Source organism: Aspergillus neoniger, assembly GCF_003184625.1.
Source record: "Aspergillus neoniger CBS 115656 unplaced genomic scaffold BO87scaffold_12, whole genome shotgun sequence".
Taxonomy (NCBI): Eukaryota; Fungi; Ascomycota; class Eurotiomycetes; order Eurotiales; family Aspergillaceae; genus Aspergillus; species Aspergillus neoniger.
Window position 1 is genome coordinate 83,011 of NW_020291140.1, and position 21,307 is coordinate 104,317.

Consider the following 21,307-nt stretch of genomic DNA (forward strand, 5'->3'; position numbering starts at 1 on the left):
GCTGTTGAGAGCTTCCGCTATTCCTACCCTTAAACTATCATACACACAACACAAACTCGATGTCTCTCGGTTTTCCGGGACAAGCGGGTTACCTGAAGTCGGGTTGTGGAGAGCAAAGGCACGAGGAACTGCGGGCGGCGGGAGACAGTCGGATAGCGGGGGAGTGATTGAACTCCAAGCGCCGGGACATTGAACCGAACCGATCATATATGGCAGTCGGGAGGAACACAACTGCTCAAGATTATATCCCACACACACCATGTCTCCTACTAACAGGCTGGGTCAAATCAGCAATCACATCTCGCCCAAAATGGTTGAACAAACTCTCCTCCACAAGGTCGCTATCGTCAGCGGCTCGTCCTCAGGAATTGGCGCCGCCATTGTGCGGGAACTCTCTGCCCACGGAGCGAGCACAGTTGTTAATTATCCATTCCCGGGTCTCAAAGCTGAAGCAGACGCCCTGGTGGCGTCTTTGCCATCTCCGTCAGTTGCTGTTGAAGCGGATATGGGCTCAGTGTCTGCTCCACAGGCGCTGGTCGATGCTGCGGTATCGAATTGGGGTCGGGTCGATATCGTGGTCAACTGTGTCGCACTAGCAGTAAACAAGCCGTTCGAAGAGCAGACACTTGATGACTGGGACCGACTGGTCAATATTAATGGACGCGGGACGTTCTTGTTGACTCAAGCCAGCTTGAAGCACCTCACCAAGAATACTGGGAGAATTGTCAACATCGTGAGTATTTCGGCACGAGGACCTCCGCCAAATCAGAGCATCTATGCCGGTACCAAGGGAATGGTTGATTCCTTCACGAAATGCTGGTATGACTTACTCCTCTTGAGTACACTAGGCATTATTTCTGATTCATTCAGGGCCAAGGAGCTTCCGCCCAAGTATGGTTGCACCGTCAACGCGGTCAGTCCGGGGCCAACCAAGACGGAAGGTTTTGCAGCAGCAGGTGAAGAACAGATGAAGATCCTCCAGCCCATTATTGATCAGACACCAGTTGCGCCACGGATGGCTGAGCCGGATGAGATTGCGTTTGCCGTGGGGTTTCTGTGTGAAGAGAGGTCGAGATGGATCAATGGGGCACATATTATTGCATCTGGTGGACTGTTTATCGATTAGCTTACTCTATAAGCATTTACATATTCAAACAGTTAGCCTGGCTGATGCATCCTGTCATGGATGAGCAGACAAGTTCCTTAGCATTTTGTCTAGCACCGTCATCAACAGCTGGTGCGTAGTCCGATCCCAGGTTAAGCATGTCTGTGATGCCGTCTATCAGATAGTTGATGGCTATCAGAGAACAAGGCCATATACTGATCGCATTATCGTTGGCATACCGGCGCCTTTGGATTGGATCACTGCTAGTCACACATCCGCGTTGCGAACATCCCAGATGCTTCACACCGGCCAATGATAGAGCACAATCGTCTGCCACAACAGAATGCAGCAAACATGCAGGATAAACCATGTACAGAATTACAATTCCATAAATCTCTAAATCATTGTGCATTGTGCAGTCCAGGGCAATGAAGCACGTGAGGCGAGCACCGAAGCGGAAGTTCACATTCACGCGCCCTCGCTTAACCCTGAGTGTTGACCTTAGCGCGTCTAGTATATTCTCATGCCTTTGTTGACGCGCCTCTGTCATAGATCGTTTCTTCACATCTATTCTCTTCACCACACCCGTTCTCTTTATTCCGTCATCCTTCAAGCGTTATCCTTCAAGAGTCAGCGTTCCAGCGTCAGCGTTCCAGCGTCAAGTTACACCAGTCGTCGTTAAGCGAGATGCCTACCAACTTCAACGTTGATAGAGCGATGGCGGTGATTCGCAACGAGCATAGAAAGCTCCTGACCCTCACCTTCAGCAGCCATTTTATCTACCCAGGCCAGTTCGTCTCCAAGCGTGGTAAGTCATCACCCCCCGTATCTAGATCACAAAGCATCCCTAAACTGACCGACCAGATGCTGCCCATCCACCACGTATGTCGTTCCCTCGCCTCAAGGGCAACGGAACCTATATGATCGTTTGCCTTGACCTTGATGCCCCCTTCCCTTCGTGCCGCGTGCTTGGCCCTAAGTGCCACTGGATCCAGTCTGGTCTGGAGCCGATTATGAGCGAAAATGGTCACTTCTTCCTCAGAGTGGCAGCACCTTTCATCGCCAACTACGTTGGACCTAATCCTCTTCCCGGAAGTTCTCCACACCGCTACCTGTTCATTCTCTACGAACAGCCTGCTGGCTTCGAACTCACTCGATCTTCTCCCACCGGCGGCAAGAAGATGGGAGTCTGGTCGCGTCTCCGTTTCGATCTTGATGGCTGGGCGAGAGAGATTGGCCTTGGGCCTGTTGTTGGAGCCAACTATTTCGTCAGCAAGTAGCTGTTGGCTATTTTCTGTGATTGCGTCGTTCGTTTCTGAACTTGTTTATTCGCAGCACAAGACACGAATCTGGTGATGTCGTCGTGGCGGTGAAGTGAAATCTAGCGGTCCGCATGTTTATTTTAGCATGTGGATGGGGTGTTGTGGCGTTGGGTTGTTCACACTGTTTGAGTTTGCTTCATTCGCACACAAGATGGAAGTTTCTTTCTGGTAAAGAGGTGGACTCGGACCTGTGCTTATGTATATCTTATGATGTGACACGATGTTGACCATGTGTCAAACAGACTTCTAAATAACAGCAAATGAAGTAATGTCTAACTGACAAGTCTCTAATCACTCGTAGCTCGGTTACAAATGAAGATGTAAGTATACCCTCACTCTCAAGTCACATCTGCAGTAGCGCAGACAATCACACTCAATACAGCTAACAGCCAATCACTTCGTAATATCATCCACCCACTCCTTCGAACTCACAACGCGTCCCTGGCGCGTAAATACCTTCTCCATCAAAACCCGATGCACCTCCAGATCCAGATCCATACACCCATCCTCCAAGACAGTCACACTGTAATCAAGATCCGCAGCCGCACGAACGGTCGACAGCACAGCTCCACTGGTAATGAGCCCTGCCATTACCACCTCTGTGATACCCATCGACCGAAGGATAAGATCCAACTCAGTAGAAGTAAAAGCCGAGACACGATACTTTGTCACGATAGGCTCTTCGTCGCGGGGTGCCACGGCAGGGTGAACCTGGGTAGACTCATCGTTGTTACGGAAAGCCCCCATTTCCTTGGCTCTGGCCACGCTGAGGTTTCGAGGATTACATTCTGGGTGGCCAGCACGGAAAGCTGTTACCACATGAATGATGGTGAATTGGGCTTCGCGGGCCGCCTGTGTCACAGTTGACAGAGTTTGGAGGTATTGAGTAGTGTCTTCGAGACGGTTGACGATGCCGTTTTGTACGTCGAGGAGAATGAGGGCGGCTTTCTCGGTTGCCATGCTTGTGGACTTGCTTAGTATATGTGTAGTAGAAGAGTGATTTTATGATTGTTCGACTTTGGAAATGACCAGTTGCTGGGTATACTGGGTCATTTTATGCTTGCTGCTGGAAACCCGGTAACGGGATGTATGGATGAGGATCTGTTTTTTGATTGGTGGAGAAGCCCGGTTCCGGGATGGGAAGCCGGTACCGGGATAGCCTCGAGCTGTCACAATAATGGACTGTGGGCATCATTTCTTTTTACTCCTTCAACCCTGCTTTTTCTTGAGGAATGAGTGGACTTCTCGTTTGTTCATATCTGAAAAGAGCTTCCGCAAAGAAATCAAGTGTCCAATATGAACGACAACCCATCTTCTTCATCGGCTACAGAGGCCAACGCCCCCGATATAGAAAAAGTGCCGGACCAGAATGCGCCACCAAGGCTGGATGTATTTTCAGTCTTCACAGTCAACCAAAAGCGAGCTATGGTGGCGACTGGCTCTATGGCCAGCTTCTTCTCACCACTCTCCTCAAGCATCTACTTCCCTGCCATGGACACGATAGCAGCAGCGCTGAACGTCTCCACATCCAAGATTGACTTGACTGTCACGACCTACCTGGTGAGTCTGAAATCCCCTTAAAAGCATTATAATTCCTAACAGCATATCTTATGCTGCAGATAATGCAAGGCGTTGCTCCCATGTTAATTGCCGGATTCTCAGACACAGCCGGCAGACGTCCCGCCTACATAATCTGCTTCACCGTCTACATCGCCGCCAACCTCGGCCTCGGCCTACAGAACGACTACAGCTCACTACTAGGTCTACGGTGCCTTCAAAGTGCAGGAAGCAGCGGCACCGTGGCGCTGGCCAACGGCCTGGTCGGAGACCTAGTCACATCTGCAGAACGAGGAACATACATCGCATTCGCTTCATTAGGGAGCATGCTCGGGCCTTCTCTATCCCCAATCATCGGTGGACTCCTCAGTCAGTACCTCAACTGGCACTGGATATTCTGGTTCCTTCTCATCTACTCCGCCGCCTTCTTCCTCCCCCTCTTACTCTTCCTCCCCGAGACCTGCCGCAAAGTGGTCGCTGACGGCTCCGTTCCACCCCCAACGCTAAACAAAAACCTAAGCGACACAATCCGGCACCGCAACCGAAAGGCCAAAGGTCTCGTCGTAGAGGAAAGCAAACTCGCCGAAGTACGCAAGAACTACTCCTTCCGGTGTCCATCACCCATATCCACACTAAAAGTCACCGCCGACCTCGAAACGGGCGTTATCCTCCTCGCCACGGGGCTAACCTTCGCATGCTTCTACGCTGTAATGACTGGAGCTACGACCTCATTTCACGATACCTACCATCTCAGTGACATCGAAACAGGATTGATGTACCTCCCTATCGGGGCCGGCGGCATCGTCTCAGCATTTACCACAGGCCGTCTAATGGACTGGAATTATCGTCGACATGCTGCCAAGGCTGGACTGCCCGTTATCCGGAATGTACGACAAGACCTTACGAACTTTAATATCGAAAAGGCAAGGCTGGAAGTCGGACTGCCGATGTATTACACATGCATAGTGTCCATGATCGCCTACGGCTGGGTCCTCGGCCACAAAGTGAATTTGGCTGCGCCGATCATCCTGCTCTTCATCTCAGGGTGGAGTCTGAATGGCACATCGCAGGTCTTGAATGCCATTCTTGTTGATCTGTGGCCTAGTCGATCTGCAGCTGCAACGGCAGCGTGTAATTTATTTCGCTGTGAGTTGGGAGCAGCAGCTTCGGCGGCCATCACGCCGATGAGTGAAGCGATGGGGCAGGGGTGGGCGTATACCACACTGGGATTGATCTCTGTAACTGTGTCGCCGAGTTTGTGGGTGGTCATGCAGAGGGGGATTAAATGGAGGCAGAGAAGATTGAGGAGGGAGCGGGAACGGGCAGCTAGAAGTCAGTAGGGGGGGGGGTTGATATGAAATGGATGAAAATGAGATGTGTCTGACTGGGGTATAGCTTGTTTAGAATTTGTTAGATAGTGGATAAAAGTATATGTTTATCATTTCACCATGGGAACGTCTGGGATATGCTGGTTTACGTTTTCACTTACCATTAACTCTACGTATGCATTTGACTACTAATATGGAACTACTTCAGAATAGGCCTGATGGGCCTGCTACGACTACACGGTATGTTATACAGTTGAGGGATCAGCTTGAGTGTTGGGAGAAACCAGGTTGCTCCTCTCAAAAAGTGTTATCATTGGCCAAAAAAAAAAAAAAAAAAAAAAACCCAAAGCGGAAGCAAAAGGGGACAATGTAGGCAAAATAGAGCTAACAGGAAGAAAGAACAAGACACTTCAAAAGTTAAGACAATGAAAGACTAAGCAAACAGAGAATATGAAGCAGGAGGGATTTATACATGAGGCCTTTGGGTGGTACAGGAAAGGTAATGAAAGACAGCAGACAGGAGAAGGGCATGATAGTGAAACAAAACGAAGAGATATAGGAAATGGAAGCGGGGGCATAGGGAGATAACAGACAAAAGGGAGGTGGAAAATCAATGAATGATACGTGAGGATGGTAGATGGTAGTACAGAATGCAAAGGGGAAACTTGAAAGAAGGTATGAAGAGTGAGGTAATGATAGGAAAAGCTGTATGAGGGAATGGAAAAAGGCATAGAAGGTCACCGAAGAATTTTGGCGTGATGGGGGAACTGGCGACGGGGATATAGAAATGAAGAAATTCAAGGGGAAAAGTCTTCCTCCAGCAGCTGGCAGAATCGCAAACAAACCATAAACCGGCCCCACTGATACTTTTGTTTGACAACTCTCCATTTCCACGCCACAAGCTTCCTCTGACGCCAGATATATGAGTTTAGTGGTCAGACTTGGAGTAGACAAATGTGGCTAAGAGAAAATAGAAGATTAAAACAGAGTTATCAGTGGAATGGCATGCTAGGCATGGCGTTAGACTATATCTGACCGGCCGACAAAACCACAGAAACACTGATTTAGTCACCTCCTCAATGATACCAACCCGCATTTCCCACAACTCTCTGTCACAAGCTTCCTCTGACACAAGTCATATCAGTTTAGTGGTCAGAATTGGAGTAGACAAATGTGGCTACGGAGGAGAAGGAAATGTCAAGACGGAGTCGTTCTTAAGATGACATGCTACGGTCAGTTTATGACCGTCTCTCAGCGCTCGTGTGGTGTAAGGTATGGTGTTTGACTTCGCCCTCGAAGCCTAGGTTAGACTATTCAAATGGTCCACTAGAGTCTAGGTTAGATGTAGACAGTGAGCCTCGGTCGATTCAAACGGGTGATTCTATTCAGGTCTTATGTAGACAAAGCGTATAGACACGACAGTAAACCCCCCATTGAACAGAGACACCCATCGTGTAGTCACAACAGCAATAGGAGACAACATAATTCACACGACCGGCGGTAAAGAAACATGGATATAGATGATGTTGGCAAAGAAGAACGGGACGATACCGCCACACAGCCAGGCGTTCGTTCACATTCTTCACTAATGTCACGCTCACTGTCTACCCTGGAAGGTAAGACTTGTTCCCCGTAAGGTAAAAGCTTGCATTTTCACTGCAGACAGAGAACCCCCCCCCCCCCCCCCCCCCCCCCCCCCCCCCCCCGCCTCCCATCTTTATCAGTCACCCCCTGAGCTATAAGAGTTATAACTCCATCAAGAATGACCCCAAAAATGGCGGCGGCAGACTCTCCGTCCGCTTGAAAACCTAGCCTTACCCTTAAGGGCTTAGTCAACCTTCTAGGGTAGGCAGACGGTAGGAAGGCATGGGCGAAGGTTGATGTGGAGGGATCCTGGCTGGTGTAGCCGTAGCGCCTCCTTAAAAACAAAAGAAAACAAGGTAAGAGAAATTTAGCAGTGCATACTGCTAAGAGCTGCAAACCAGTGCCAGAGCGTATTCCATGCTGCTCACTACACTATCCAGATGCATCATTAGAAACCTCCATCGTCAGAGTCATACCACTCAAAATCATGGATTTATTGACTAGCTGTTGAGGGGTTAGAAGTGCACAACTTTCTGTGTAGCGGCATCATGGCCAGCCAAGCACCGTTGAGCAGTGTGACGAAAGAATGTGGACGAGGAGGGGACATCATGTCCTATTTATGCTTGGGACAGGTGGCAAATCCATAACCGCCAGGTGCCTCAGCAATGGTGTTAACGGGGAGTTCCTGAAGATTTGATGAAATCACCATTTGATTATAGGCAGACTCCATGCACCGCAACTTCACCATTGCCCGTAATTTCCATGTGGTAGGCGTAAATATAATTCCATGGAAAAGGAATTTCCCACTCTATGATCGGGACCTTGGAATATTGGTGTTGCATCACATTGAGTCATCCTGTATAATATTCTCAACATCTGGGGAGACATAAGACAAAATACTATAGGGACTCCCCGCTTAAGACCTTACATACACTGTGACTAGCCAGCCTGGCATGATAGAAATTGGAAGACGGCTAAGATAGAGCATCTTAAGTGGTAGTTATATCATCTCGAACCATTCCACTTATAAGAGACACAAAACCTTATTGTCACCGTTTTCATGAATGTGAGAAACACTGGGATTTTCGGGGCCTTGAAATCAGCACATCAATTTATCTACTTCACACTTGAACCGCTTCTACTATAATTCTCATGACGGGTCACAATAAATCAAGTCGGAATGTTCCATCGAAGTCGCACATTATGATAAGTAATAATCCCCTGTCAAGAAATCTAACAGACGGTCAAATTTATAGTCCCCAACGTGGCCTATTCCTGATATGAATTGTATGCAACCATTGCTAGCCTTCTAAGTCTGCCCTTGATGAAGAAGGAAATATGATGGGTTGAATATGGAAAGTCTATACAACACTAGTCTCAGTTACTTGAGAGAAAGATAAATGATGAGAGGACAGATCTGTCCTCGATGAATAATGCTAGATTTACACTCTGTCCCGTCCGTTCTATCCTATGCGTGTGAAATCTGTGCCTGATATTTACTGTCTTGACTTCATCTGGCAGCATACATTTCTACACTCACATATGGGTATTCAGGCTACTACAGAGATCTCTCTATTGTAATCATAGATACAGACTGACGTCTTGTGATGTACCTATAAAGGTACAACATAATGTATCTCCCGTTATTATGGTCTTAATTCAGTGCTACTGCCCCAAACCTAGTCAATCCTCGGACCTCTGACACTTCCGATGCGTTTGTTTCGGTTTCCTGGTCGAGGGGGTTCGGAGGAAAGATGTCCCCATATTCTCCAGGAGTCTGTCTGGCCCAACGCCCGAAATCTTTACTCACATCATCCACTCGCTTTTTGATATCCTCAATCACCACCCTGCACAGATGCCAGCGCCACATGATATAGCTGTTCAAAATCATCTGCTCAGCATGTTCGGGACTAAACTCAAATGCACTTTCAACTATGACATAGTCAATAATACGAAAAAGAATCTCATCGTCAGATGAGAGGTATGAGGGCCCAACTCACCAATGTACACCAACTCTTCAACTTGTCCGCAAAGGTCAACCAGTAGTTGATAAATGGTAGTCTGGTGGCGCCAGACTCTCGGCTCAGCCATGACTTGGTAGAAATTGATCTGTTTGAGAAAGTGCATGGATTCATCATAATCAGTAAGTCCGCTTTGGATGTCGTATACCCTATCCAGTGAGTCAATATTGACGAGTTTTCCAAGGCATTGTGAGGCGAAGATATCGTTTTGGTCAATTTGAATGAACATGTGGTTCTGCTCCTCTTGGGCCTTCTGGTGGAAAATTGCAAGTTCAGGCTCCCATTTGTAATAGGTATCCCACTCTTCGTGGTTGTAGCCGTTGGTAGCTTCCATGATGACTTTCGCAGGATGTTAGATGTGCTTGGTCCCGTACGGTCTAGTAAGGATGGAGGTAGGGTCAGGAAATAAGATCGATTAGTCGGCGATGTGAAGTAAGATATATGAGATAGTATTTATACCTCGTGTGGGAGACGCGCGGAAAGACGGATTGAGTCTTCGTTTGAAGTGGAGTATCGGAAAATGTCGATTCATTCTTAGTAACTTAATGGTTTGTCTTGGGTGATAATTCCCTCTACAACCTTGAACAGAAAGAAACAATTCCAAACAGAGCAATATTAGAAAAGAACTGTCAGAGGACTCTCACTTTTCTTTCTGTGTCCCGCTTTTTTCCAGTTCTCTCCTATCCTCTGCTCTACTTTGATCCAATATCTTTTTCACCAGTTTCATCTACTTTTAACCTTCCGTTCATTGTCCATTTTCTTTTCCAATTGTAATTCCTCTTGATTCATCCAAGCTGTACTGAGAAGAGTAAGACATAAGCGGGATTTACAATAGCCGTTCTTCTGGGTCGATTAGAACCAAGGGCAAATCCACATTCGTCGAGAGTATCTGCCGCGCATCTGCAGTCCAGTTTAGTTTGATTAATCTCCCTTCATAGTCAACGCGAAAATTGTCAGCTAATGAATTATCATGCAAAAATGGCATAACTCTACTGTCCAAACGCGACCAATGGCAGTGCACAGATCAGGAGAACATGAACCGGGAAATGATTTACGGCTCCTTGCGCAGGCCATGCAGGAGGCAAGAAAAAGCAATTCTCTCCAATTTGAATAAACAGCCCGTGATTATTTCAGTGGAGCCGAGTTAACCCGAGCAAACCAAATAAGGTTTGGGAACTGTGTAGATGAAGGTCTTCGAAAAGAAATTATACCGCTCAATTCGACTTTGCAGAAACTGGCGTAGCTGAAATTATCATTGAAATACTACTTACTACAGTGGCTGGCGGGGTGGTATCTTCCCTTGCGGGTTTGAATGTGGCACATGAGCAGGAGACTAGAATGTCATTGGTGAGCAGCGATAAGCGAAAGCTTGGAGTTCAACAAATAGTGGTTTCTGCAGACAAGGATGCAGAATGTTTGGCGAGGTCGTGTAACAACACCCAGGCACTATAAATGCTGGCTGGGGAATCCTCTTTCTGGCTCTTCGAACCTGTCTCATAATCATTTAAAGTAGTTCTCTCTCATCACCGTTACCATGTCTTTGCCCGTCAGAAAAACAAATGGCAAGTTCCAGCAGGTCACGAAGAACCTGAAGGAAATCACTGCCCATCCCATTGATCCCACAACAGGTTCGTATTGAGAATCCTATCGGGTGTGTGCAGGTGCCTGTGGGATTGGCTGGACCTCTCTGGGTGTGGGAGACCGGCACTAGCGGCGCAGAGGTTGAAGAGGTATATGCACCGCTGGCTACCACCGAAGCAGCCTTGGTCGCAAGTTGCTGTCGGGGTTGTAAGGCTTTTAACCGGAGTGGGGAATTTACATTATTGCTCTTCGCGATGCCATGTCGAAGTAAGAATCCCACCTTCGTTCATTCCTGGTCCTGGCAAGGAGATGATCGTGGCGATCTCAGACTAACGGAGAATTAAGAGTTCCAGCTTTCATATTCGACTCGCCGGTCAACGCTCTGGCCTTCGCTCAGAAGGTACCGACCCTCCAGGGGGAGTTGAAACGGCTTGCCGAATCTACCAGTCGCAGAATCCAGCTTCTATCAGTAACTCCGACCGTAGTGGGCTCCGCAACGCATCTGCATTTCAACTACAAATGCGGCGACGCTACCGGTCAGAATATGGCCAGCATCGCAACTCATCGAGCCTGCCACGAGCTGCTGATAGACACCCCTCTCTGTGAGGATCTGAAGATTCGTGGCTTTCTATTCGAAGCGGGAACGTCGGGGGAAAAGAAAGCCGGCTGGTCACATGTGCAAGAACCACGCGGCGTCGAGGCCATGGTATGGGGGACGATCAGCAACGAAGTAGCCGGAGAGCTGCTGGGATGCTCGACCGAAGCCATCTACCAGGCTCTGACTCGTGCACAAGCTGGATCCGTGCGAGCAGGCGAATTTGGCTATGCAGGCAACGTCATGAACGCCGTGACTGCTATCTTCATCGCTACTGGGCAGGACGTTGCCAGCATCAGCGAATCCTGCTGGACCCAGCTCACCCCGGAATACAACTATGAGACCAAGGTGCTGACTCTGTCACTATATATTCCGCCCCTTCCGGTGGGAGTGGTTGGTGGAGGCACCCACCTGGGTCCTCAGCGTGAGGCGCTTGAAATTATGAAGTGCATTGGACCTGGGAAGAAGCGTCGGCTTGCTGCACTTATTACCGCATTTGCGTTGGCCTTGGATCTTAGCTCCACGGGTGCTGTAACTAACGATACATTTTCTCAAGCTCATGCCGGGCTTCGCAGAAAGCCTGACGATGCCACGGCAAAGCTTTAGACGCAGATCCGTATGACGGCTGGAGCATTGTATCGGAACCCGTGTAATCAGAGGTCTAGATTTTATTAAATGATATATGCTGTCTTGTATTTCCAACATCCTCCGGTCTCGGTTTGCTCCTCTCGCAGCAGGACTTATTCTTTGTTTCGTTATGATAAGTAAAGACCCATTCGAAGGAGCACCACGGCATTTCAGAACTTATAATTTATGACGAGGGTGATCTGCTATTAGTTACTCGCCAAGCTTTGCTCAAGATGTCCAACCCTGTCTTGGCACCATTCTCGTCTTTGACAACCACCGGCAGCACCGTCACCGCCTCAACTCCGTCTACTCGGTCGGGATCGAATACGTCCCAGTATTCCTTTGGCTCTTTCCACCCGCTCGTATTCTCGGTTTCAGCAGGAGGCCAAACCATACATCCGAGGTAATACACTCCGAATGCTATAAGCAGGCCAACAGGGTATGCAACAAAGTAAAATCGTTGTATGCCCAAGGGTGCCTTGACACCCATCTGGTTTAGGAAGCCGTAGAAGTTCGGTGCAACTGCTACAAGATAAGCACCGAAGCCGCGGAGATTAAATCCGTGGAAGAAATAATAGACCCCATCGGTACGTGCTGTGTATAATGCCGGAATGTCAAGCCATCCCCGTCGGATGAGGTAGTAGTCGCATATCAGAACACCAGCGATAGCAGAGAGAAAGATTTGATAGGAGGAGAGGAAGGTGATGAAAACGGCTGCTGTGGCGAGGAGGTACCATGGGCAGATAGCGAAGGACAGAACTACATCATATCAGTAACTGCAAGACTAGACTCGTTGGCCAATACTGACTAGCACAGATAAAGAAGCCTCGTTTAACGGTAATGTACCGAGGAAGTAAAGCTGCAATGTCATTTCCGGCGCTGCATAGTATGAGCGGTTAGTCAAAAATATGCCATCGAAAATATAGGATACTCACGGAATAGAGTTCTCGAAAATGGCGGAAAAGACAGTCGAGTACACGAATGCCAATGAAATGAACACACAAGCAGCGCGGTTTCCCGGCGTGTATCTTTCTCCATCCATCAGCTTGTCCAAAAATGTCAGGGGATTCCATATCAGCTGACTTCCGTTAGTATATGGCCTATATGGAAGTTCGTTAGAAAAAAGGAGACGTACCTCCCCAAATATGCTTCTGCTACATCCAGCAATGATGTTGCCGATGACAGCCACTAGTAATCCAGAGAGCGGAAAGCTGATGACCTGTGCTAGGATCACGTCGCTAGGCTTCCTTGCGTACCGCTGGAGGTCCGCGGCATTGGAAATAAAGGTCCCGCAGCTGGCCAGTCCCAAAAACAGGAACTTGCAAATAAGCCAGCTCTTGGCTCTCCCATGAACTGTCGAGGCCTCGTGAATGGCAGGAGGGTTACCCCCAGCCAGGCGTACCACCCAAGCTAGCATGGCGAAAGCGCCGCCATAATAAACTACTACTTTGATGTAGATGAGCTTTTTCATCTTGGGCACAGGAACCACGAGAAATGCGCAGTTGATAAGCCTATCACCTATTAGCGTCTCGCAGTTATCGGGTGGACACGTACTTGCCAGTAAACGAGAAAACATATCATCTGCGCAGACGACAAGGCAGACTTTGGTCCCATCTTATCGGGAATACGAGCGATTGATGGGAATATTGCATGCAGGAAAACACTGGATCGGTCTCAGTCATGTGCATGGAAAAGGACCGCGACACTCACTATAAACACTGAGCTCCTTGAGTAACATTGACGCCGTTCCAGACTATACTCATCACTGCCCGGTTAAACGTTGGCCAGAGGGCACCCCAAGGACCAAAGCTAGAACGACACAAGACTGGAAAGGGGATTCGATACATCGCACCAGCCCGCCCATTGCGAGCCATTAGGCACCCGGCGAGGAACTGGCCGGTAAAGGAGCAGGCGATGGCCTCCCACATGGTCAATCCCATGGATACGCCGGTGCTTGATGCGTACAAGTTGCTCACATTGGCCGTAGCCGAGAACCAGAAGAAGAGGTATGTGAGGCGTGTCCATTTTTGATCCTTAGTTGGAGTTGGTCGGATCGAGTCATTATCAAGGACTCCCACAGGTCTTATGTTACCATTTTGGTCCACACTATTGACAAGCAACCGCTCGTGGATTCCTTCCCATATGGAACTCATGTTGTCGGTTCTAAGATCTGCGGTTTGACAAAGACTGATACTGGCCCTCGTCAGCATTTATTCCACCGAGCACACAGGCCGATAAGGGATGCCATGATTCTGTAGTGGTCAGACACACCTTATCTCTTGGCTGTGACCTAAAACGGCTTTGGAAAGGTTCCTTTATCATCTGGGCAAGCCTGGTTCCTCCTTGTGCCAGTGTCATTTAAGCTCGGGCCAATGAGGCGTTGAGTTTGTATCGCCATGCTTATCAACTATTCGGCCTCGACCGTCTTCCCCACCAAAGAGATTGCGGGGATTGCCGTGGCAGCACACCATCGGAGATATTTCATCGCTACTAAGAACCACCAAGGAGGCCAAATGGACAAATACCCTTACAAGGCCAGACTAAATCAAAAGAAAGCGACCGGTGGGATGACCTGTACGATGACTGCTATGGCTACCCCCGAATATACCCATGTCGAGCTATTGACGCTGAATGGACCGGAATACCGCAGGGTGTCAACTGCCCCTCCTCGCCTCCCTAGCGATGATGAGATTCCTGTGATTGATCTTGTCGGTATTGATGGCGACCTGGACGCGCGTACCGTACTCGCGGGAAAGATCCGCGCTGCTGCTCAGAATACAGGATTCTTCTACATCAAGAATCATGGGATTTCCGAGGAGATGATCGCGAGCGCTCTCACGCAAGCCAAAGCCTTTTTCCATCAGCCGCAGGAGGAAAAAGAAAAAGTATCCAACTTCAAGTTAATGCATATGGATGGATACCATGCGGTAGGAACTACGCAGGTTAACAAATCTGAGACAAAGGGTCAGCCTCACAACCAATAGTGTGCGACGGGTCATTAACATAGTAACAGACCGCAAAGAGACCTTTTCCCTTCGCTACAACGGCCGCAATGACCCAACCGCAGGACCAGACACCCCAGATGATCGAATCTGGGATGACTCGCCCCTCTGGGCTGGGACCGTCCATCTCCCAAATTTTCGCGAAACCAGCATTTCATTCTGGCAAGCACGATTAGTCTTGGCGAGAAAACTGGTCCGTATCTTTGCGCTTGCCTTGGATCTCTCCGAGGACTATTTCGATAGCGTCATCACGCACCCCGGCTCCGATGGCCTATACATCCACTACCCTGGTACACCCGAGGCCGAACTCAAAGAAGATAGAATCGACGTGGGCATCGGCTCACACACCGACATTCAATGCTTCACCCTCCTCTGGCAGGATATGTCGGGGGGTCTGCAAGTTTTGTCATCCTCTGACGAATGGTTAGACGCTCGACCCATCCCGGGCACACTTGTCGTCAACATTGGGGATTTCCTGCAGCGCTTATCCAACAACCGGTTTAGATCCACGGTGCACAGAGTATATAACCGGCAAAGCACATCACGGTATTCGATGCCGTTCTTCTTCGGGTTCAATCCCGAGACGGTGTGTCAGGTGGTGCCGTCTTGTATCGATGAACAACATCCCGCACTTTTCGAGCCTATCTCCTGTGGAAAGGTAGATAGATCTTTTCTGACAATTGTCCGAAATGTTTTGGCTAACGGGAGTAGTGGCACCGCGATCGACTGGCTCTTGCTCAAGGAAAGCTGGCTACTGCATGAGAATCGAGTGGTAGCACATGTTGTTAAAGGAAATGAGAAAGAAACACTGGCTATCTACCCCTTTCAGGTGTCCAGCTCGCTGTAGTTATTACCCTTATTTTCGGGTTTCTCACTTTGCCTATAGCTTCCCTGTAGCAGCTGAGACCATTACTTCATGAAAAATGCCCTTCAATAGGTATTTAATGCGAGACAAATTTATTTCCACCTTTGTAAGCGTTAAAAATAACAATGACAACAATAACTATACCTTTTGTAGCACTTGATTGTTCGAGGAGAGACGTGGGAGGAGGGTGGAGAAGTGAAAAGATGCGTAGCCTTGGGGGACTATGTCTGGGTTTGGTGACCTGGCTCCGACATGCGACATGGGTCCATTCAGCACAAAATCTTCCTTTCAAGGGAGTTTCATTGATAATACTTCCTGGATTATCGTCTACAGCCTAGGCACCCTTGGCAGGTATCAGACACATACGGACCCCTTTGCTTGATAGCGATCAATGAGTTCGGACGGACAACACACCAACAGTATCGCCATATTGGATCTAGCTGCAATCATGGACGTTTACAAATGAATTTGACTGCTAATTGAAAAGACATGACACGCGTTCATTGGATGCAAAACACTCTACCGCATGATTCAACAACCGTCACCACCAACTCCTCACCGCCGAAAATTGCTCACTTTCCGCCCTCGAAGATAATCTTCTGCGATCGCATATGGTTGAAATCGTCGTATCTGCACATTATTAGCCTCGCCCTACATACAAGGAACATACACTTACGCTCCGACAGCCTCCGATAGTGGCCGCACGTCGGTAACCATGAAACTGGACGCAGTGTCAGTACAATATATACATCTCGCATCCATCCACGGAACTTACTCAAGAGTATCCTGCTTCTGAACCAGCAGCTTCAACGCATCTTCAAAGGTGCCTGTAAACCAGTTGTCAGCTTCAAAATAATCTACCAATAAAACGATCAACCTACTCCGAACCGGGCATCGTCCCATCTGAATCTGAAGATTCTTCCCGTAGGCCTGATTGCCCGTCCACGGAATCTCGCCATTATGCACTCCCACACTCGAGATCCGTCCCCAAGGCCGTAACATCTCAAACGCCATAGCCAGCGCACTACTATGTCCCACCACCTCAATCGCCACATCAGCTCCTCTGCCCTCCGTCAACTCCTTGACCCTCTCTCTAAGCCCATCTGCCTGCGTTTGGAAATTCCACGGCTCGGCCCCTAACCGTCCCGCCAATTCCAACCGATCGGGAACACTATCCACGGCAATAAGATGCCTCGGTCGGTATTCCAGTGCACTGATCAACGCACAGATCCCCACCGGTCCACACCCGAACAGAATCACTGTAGTCTCCTGCACCGTAGCTTCATCCATCCCCTTAAATGCATTGTTAGTGGCAAAATAACCCGTCGGAAAGATATCCGCCATCAGCACAAGCTTCTTCTCATCAATTTGCTTCGGCGCAGCGACCAGCGTCGAGTCCGCCAACGGGACACGGACATAATCTGCCTGTCCGCCATCCAAGACCGCAGAGCCGTAAAGTTGGCTTTTGGCGCAGCGAGAGGAACAACCCCGCACGCAGTAGAAGCATTCCCCGCAGCTCACAGTAAATGGCGAGACGACTAGGTCGCCAGTATGGAAATTGTGGACTTCTGAGCCGGATTCGACGATTTCTCCCGTGAACTCGTGGCCCATGATGAAGCCGGTTGTGGAGGGCTGGTGGCCGCGGAAGACGTGTAGTTCACTACAGATATAGAGCTTTAGTATGAATTTGGGATGTTTTATCATTGGGGTTCTCACCTCCCACATAGTGCAGTGTAGCGTACTTTGACGATCACGTCGGTGGGATCCCGGATCTGAGGAACGGGACGCTGCTCGAGAGTAACCTCGAGAGGACCTTTGAAGACAACGGCCTGCATGGTTGTCAACACGGTTGTGGTTATGGGTAATGGAGTGAGGACTGTAAGATGTGCAATGTTGAAGGTTGAAGTGGTGTTGTTGTGACGGTGGTGCCACTCCCCGCTTTTGGCATCCCCGAGCCTCGGTTGACAGGGATGAGGCGGGATGACGAGAACATCTTCCACATCATATCTGAGTATCTTTGATACCTATGACTGAGATCCCTAGGGATGATACTACAGATATGGCTTGTTTGTGAATGGGAGCGCTGAGTGTCTGTCTGGGGAAGGTCGGCTATGCACTTGCTACTACAACCCGAGGAAGAATATGTTTCTATTGGGGATGTTACTGGTATTACTAGGATTTCCTATATTCACGCCAGAATCGATACTTATACAATGAACTTACTGAGATGTGCAACACTAGAACGTCAATCCTGTAATGGTCCTCCTCGTATAAGGCTAGACTGCCACCGAAAACACCAGCAATTGGCACTAACAGTCATACCTCGAGACGGGGTGGCGGAATTCGGAGGAGGCGAGGGTGGGGGTTTTCAGATCATCGTCGGCTACGTGCACTAGGGAGCCCCGCAAATAGTCTGAAGGCGATTTGCGTAATGCTCATTCCTTAGTTTAAAGAAGCAGTCTATAAGGGGGTGTTCATCGGAGATACCGGGGTATCGGACTAATCTACGCGAGGGGCAAACAGAGGGTCTTTCCCTCCTGCCTGGAAGCGCTAGGGGAAAGGACTCTATATCCATCTGCAATTGATTTAGACATTGACTAAATGTTGATTCTTCAGTAAGTTTCGTAATGTTTTATCCAGATGAGACTCAAAATATATACACACCAGCCGCAAAGGTATAGATATAATCCGCCAAGCATGAAACGCCACCCGGCTGTGAAGACAATTCGAAATAAAAGCATGGGGAATCAAGGGAAAGCCAATACCAGCTATTCAGACGCTTTGAACCACTTTTGTTTAGGTTTTGCCGACCAGATCTTCGTCTCGAACGATTGCCCCAGCTGGTCCACGGTAAAGGGCGAGGTAAACCCGGTTGCCGTGCCCGCATAACTAGGACCGAGCCGCTGGCTACTACCCGCCGTGGACGGCGGATCATAGGAGCTTATTGAGTCACTTGCAGTTCGTACCCGCGATAAATCGAAACTGGCGCTGCGATCTCGTAGACTGGGAACAGACCCTTTCGAGGAAGTGGGTCTCGATTGACTCAGACCAGGGACTAAGCACCGGGGATGCAGCTGCCTCTCATTCGCCATGGATGATGTTTCACTGTTTGCGGTAGAATCCGGTATGGAATACGTGTCGGCATTGGAACGAGACTCTGCGATGGACCCCGTCTCCGCGGTTGGCCCACCACCAGTATTGGGCCTGGTCTCGGGTAATGACCGCGCATCCGGGTTGGGTTGAATGTCCGCGTAAGATTGGGGGTCGGGGATAGATCGGGAATCGGTACTCGATCGGGTATCTGCGGTGGACCTTGTGTCTGAAACACAGGAGTCGGTATTCGAACCAGTGTCGGTGTGTGGCGGCGCTCCTCCTGTGGTCGGTGCTTCACCTGGGCTTGGAGAATGATGGTCAAACTCCTGACCTTCGCGGATATAACACCTCGAGATGAGGTCGTTTTGGATGGTCATGATTTTGTTGAACGCTCTGATTAGAGTAAACTTGAACGGATATGACATCTCCGGATGTCCGGATATTGTTTCGTATGCGAGCTCCTTGACGTACCCCAGACACGTGTTCATATGCATGTACTCGATCTTCAGTGGGTGCATCAAGATTTTACCTGTGTGCATCTTTCTGAATCCCGGATATGCAATCAGTACATCTTCCCGGCTTTGTTCACGAGGGTCTAAATGAGGAGATCAGCTCAGTGGACTTACCCAACCTTATCCAGGTATTCCCAATATTCGAGTCGGCTGGGGTCGGAAAATAATCGGGTCAAATACCACTTCCAGAAGATTTTCCTGCGCTGCACGTGCGGACCGTCCAGAGTGAAGTATTCATCTACCTGGGCGTCTGATTCGGTGCTTCGAACCCGCAAGGCGCGTGCTGTTATGTCGAAGTCGAGCATTTTAGCGTACAGACGGTGAGTCAGTACTGGTAAGGCCGCCTTTAGGAATTTGGCGCCTTTGTTAAAGACGATAATATCATCTGGAATAGTAATCAGCCACCTGTCCCATCTATCACCAGACTAGACCATACCGTCTGTGAGGTCCAGGAACAACCGCAGAAAATCCATCCGTTTACTGAAATCGGTGTATAATTCCTTCCGCGTCACCTGCTTGATGCCATCCTGTACAGGAGACAGTGAACCCATGGTGGATCAGACTAGCAGTGGATAAACTATGGAATGTGTAGACTGCAATGGGTATGGGATGGTACATGGAACGTCAGCAAGGGTAGAACTGGCTTGCACGCTCTTGGTTTGGATGGTAATAAAGATGCAAAGTGTGTTGCTGACCAGCCCTCCCCCAGAGTCCTTATATTTAGCCGGCCCAATGACCCCTGGCAGGATTTTGGGCCAGCATGCGCCTCCGATTGCGCCAAACCGATGGAGAAGCCGACTGCGGCTGACGTGCCATGCGATTGGCACAGCTGCTTGTCATTCCGAAACTGTGCCGTCATCCAACGCTTGAGGGCTGTTGACAGGGTGGTCCACCACTTTACCCGCATACGTGGAACTCCGCGGCAGAGTTTTGCAAGGTGTGATCCGACCAGACAAGGATGCTGAAGGCTGACTGCCAGCGTCCATTGTGGAAGCGATTGATTGGGGGGGAAGGGGGGGACCAATGGTGGGCTGTGTATGGAGACAATAAGTTCACGTATATTAAGTCAACGAATTGCGTCCCCACCAGGATGATTCCGCGACGGTGGCCCAGACTCCAGTGTTCAGCTGCGCCGTCGCGATCCCTGGACGTCCAAGGGCATCAGAGGGCCCGTTTGGCCGGAGTGGACCCGCTAACGATCCCATCGCGTAGGATCCAATACGTCGGAGAGGTCGGAAGTCCCGTCCCAGTCATGATTCGCCGCTCGCATCCAATTGTGATCGTGCCGGTCTGTGCTGGTCCCCTCGAAGGAACGAACTGTCCGTCAGCTTCTTGGCATCAGGGTCGGCTCTATGATGCAGTCAGGATGGCGACCACCTGGGCATTCAGCTGATGCAAAGGTGTTGCTCCTGTAGCCGGCAATGTCAGCTCGCTTGTGTGCTACACTCCCGGGCAATACATAATATGTACTATGTCGATCGCAGCGTGTCTAGAACAGTCGCAAGCAGGGTGTAGTAACAGTAGTAGGTTGGGTATGTTATAGCAGCAGGGATGGGCTGAGATGTCCCTCACTCTTTCCTCACTGAATGTTGAATCATGCCACCTTTGTTGCGTTGCCCTTCTGGGTCTCGTTCATTTGGGATCTCGTGGGCCCCGTGATCGCACTTATCCCAACTGGGACAGGCCTCGGCGTGACCGACCAACGGCACATGACTAATTGCTCCGCTGCGGATCTCGGCTATCCGCCAATCAGCAGAGTTCATTATGGATCTCCAGCTGAGACTCGCTTTTCCACCTTTTCATTTGACACCGGATATCCGATGTGAAACAAGGAATCGAGCAGACAAGCAGTTCATGATTCAGCTACTAGTCGGAAGTGGAATGCCGGTGGAGGAAGATATATAATCAGATCGGTGTGCCCAACGCGATTCGATGTGAGATACTCAGGTTCGGCACCTCTCATGCAGGTCCTTCGTGGAGCAGATGGTCTATCCCCTCCAGCCAATTTACAGGCGGGGCGTAGACAGGCACCCTGGCATCCTATCTAACCGTCCTAAGGCATAGAAGACATGGACTAACGCACCGAATGAGACATCCTTTTTCAGTCAGGGATAT

The 21,307-nt window shown here is 49.4% G+C and overlaps 10 protein-coding genes across 10 annotated transcripts; 5 read left to right on the forward strand and 5 right to left on the reverse strand.

The window, feature by feature from the left end:
* Positions 1-259: 259 nt before the first annotated feature.
* Positions 260-1,126, forward strand: BO87DRAFT_405867 (SDR family NAD(P)-dependent oxidoreductase; the record flags this gene model as incomplete). Its single annotated transcript, XM_025625963.1, has 2 exons — positions 260-819; positions 871-1,126. 2 exons carry the CDS (start codon positions 260-262, stop codon positions 1,124-1,126), a joined length of 816 nt encoding a protein of 271 aa, XP_025480787.1.
* A 594-nt stretch (positions 1,127-1,720) lies between these two features.
* BO87DRAFT_433924 (YbhB/YbcL family Raf kinase inhibitor-like protein) lies at positions 1,721-2,682 on the forward strand. Its single transcript, XM_025627685.1, has 2 exons — positions 1,721-1,913; positions 1,970-2,682. The coding sequence occupies exons 1-2, from the start codon at positions 1,793-1,795 to the stop codon at positions 2,383-2,385; spliced, it is 537 nt and encodes a 178-aa protein (XP_025480788.1). The 5' UTR covers positions 1,721-1,792; the 3' UTR covers positions 2,386-2,682.
* A 138-nt stretch (positions 2,683-2,820) lies between these two features.
* On the reverse strand, positions 2,821-3,392 carry BO87DRAFT_433926 (cysteine hydrolase family protein; the record flags this gene model as incomplete). The annotated part of the gene is made up of 1 exon (XM_025627686.1): positions 2,821-3,392. The coding sequence occupies exon 1, from the start codon at positions 3,385-3,387 to the stop codon at positions 2,821-2,823; it is 567 nt and encodes a 188-aa protein (XP_025480789.1). The 5' UTR covers positions 3,388-3,392.
* A 331-nt stretch (positions 3,393-3,723) lies between these two features.
* Positions 3,724-5,324, forward strand: BO87DRAFT_433929 (MFS transporter; the record flags this gene model as incomplete). The annotated part of the gene is made up of 2 exons (XM_025627687.1): positions 3,724-3,987; positions 4,047-5,324. 2 exons carry the CDS (start codon positions 3,724-3,726, stop codon positions 5,322-5,324), a joined length of 1,542 nt encoding a protein of 513 aa, XP_025480790.1.
* A 3,226-nt stretch (positions 5,325-8,550) lies between these two features.
* Positions 8,551-9,251, reverse strand: BO87DRAFT_433932 (uncharacterized protein; the record flags this gene model as incomplete). Its single annotated transcript, XM_025627688.1, has 2 exons — positions 8,551-8,811; positions 8,850-9,251. 2 exons carry the CDS (start codon positions 9,249-9,251, stop codon positions 8,551-8,553), a joined length of 663 nt encoding a protein of 220 aa, XP_025480791.1.
* A 1,200-nt stretch (positions 9,252-10,451) lies between these two features.
* BO87DRAFT_405868 (hmg-CoA reductase) lies at positions 10,452-11,699 on the forward strand (the record flags this gene model as incomplete). Its single annotated transcript, XM_025625964.1, has 4 exons — positions 10,452-10,493; positions 10,546-10,683; positions 10,725-10,765; positions 10,844-11,699. The coding sequence occupies 4 exons, from the start codon at positions 10,452-10,454 to the stop codon at positions 11,697-11,699; spliced, it is 1,077 nt and encodes a 358-aa protein (XP_025480792.1).
* Positions 11,700-11,904: 205 nt separating this feature from the next.
* On the reverse strand, positions 11,905-13,873 carry BO87DRAFT_433936 (nucleobase cation symporter-1 family protein; the record flags this gene model as incomplete). The annotated part of the gene is made up of 6 exons (XM_025627689.1): positions 11,905-12,479; positions 12,529-12,599; positions 12,656-12,798; positions 12,856-13,231; positions 13,279-13,383; positions 13,431-13,873. The coding sequence occupies 6 exons, from the start codon at positions 13,871-13,873 to the stop codon at positions 11,905-11,907; spliced, it is 1,713 nt and encodes a 570-aa protein (XP_025480793.1).
* A 426-nt stretch (positions 13,874-14,299) lies between these two features.
* BO87DRAFT_306070 (isopenicillin N synthase family dioxygenase) lies at positions 14,300-15,484 on the forward strand (the record flags this gene model as incomplete). The annotated part of the gene is made up of 3 exons (XM_025619350.1): positions 14,300-14,684; positions 14,728-15,380; positions 15,434-15,484. 3 exons carry the CDS (start codon positions 14,300-14,302, stop codon positions 15,482-15,484), a joined length of 1,089 nt encoding a protein of 362 aa, XP_025480794.1.
* A 675-nt stretch (positions 15,485-16,159) lies between these two features.
* BO87DRAFT_405870 (alcohol dehydrogenase family protein) lies at positions 16,160-17,486 on the reverse strand (the record flags this gene model as incomplete). Its single annotated transcript, XM_025625965.1, has 5 exons — positions 17,304-17,486; positions 16,469-17,247; positions 16,363-16,414; positions 16,264-16,308; positions 16,160-16,217 (listed from the first exon to the last, which is right to left on the reverse strand). Exons 1-5 carry the CDS (start codon positions 17,420-17,422, stop codon positions 16,160-16,162), a joined length of 1,053 nt encoding a protein of 350 aa, XP_025480795.1. The 5' UTR covers positions 17,423-17,486.
* Positions 17,487-18,355: 869 nt separating this feature from the next.
* Positions 18,356-19,743, reverse strand: BO87DRAFT_424821 (uncharacterized protein; the record flags this gene model as incomplete). Its single annotated transcript, XM_025627258.1, has 3 exons — positions 18,356-19,223; positions 19,307-19,577; positions 19,629-19,743. The coding sequence occupies 3 exons, from the start codon at positions 19,741-19,743 to the stop codon at positions 18,356-18,358; spliced, it is 1,254 nt and encodes a 417-aa protein (XP_025480796.1).
* Between the last annotated feature and the right edge of the window lie 1,564 nt (positions 19,744-21,307).

Excerpts from the sequence above, each read along its gene's own strand:
- BO87DRAFT_433924 (XM_025627685.1), top strand. The coding sequence starts at position 1,793 with ATGCCTACCAACTTCAACGTTGATAGAGCGATGGCGGTGATTCGCAAC. Across the intron at positions 1,914-1,969 it reads CCAGTTCGTCTCCAAGCGTG|ATGCTGCCCATCCACCACGT; the intron begins GTAAGTCATCAC and ends CTGACCGACCAG.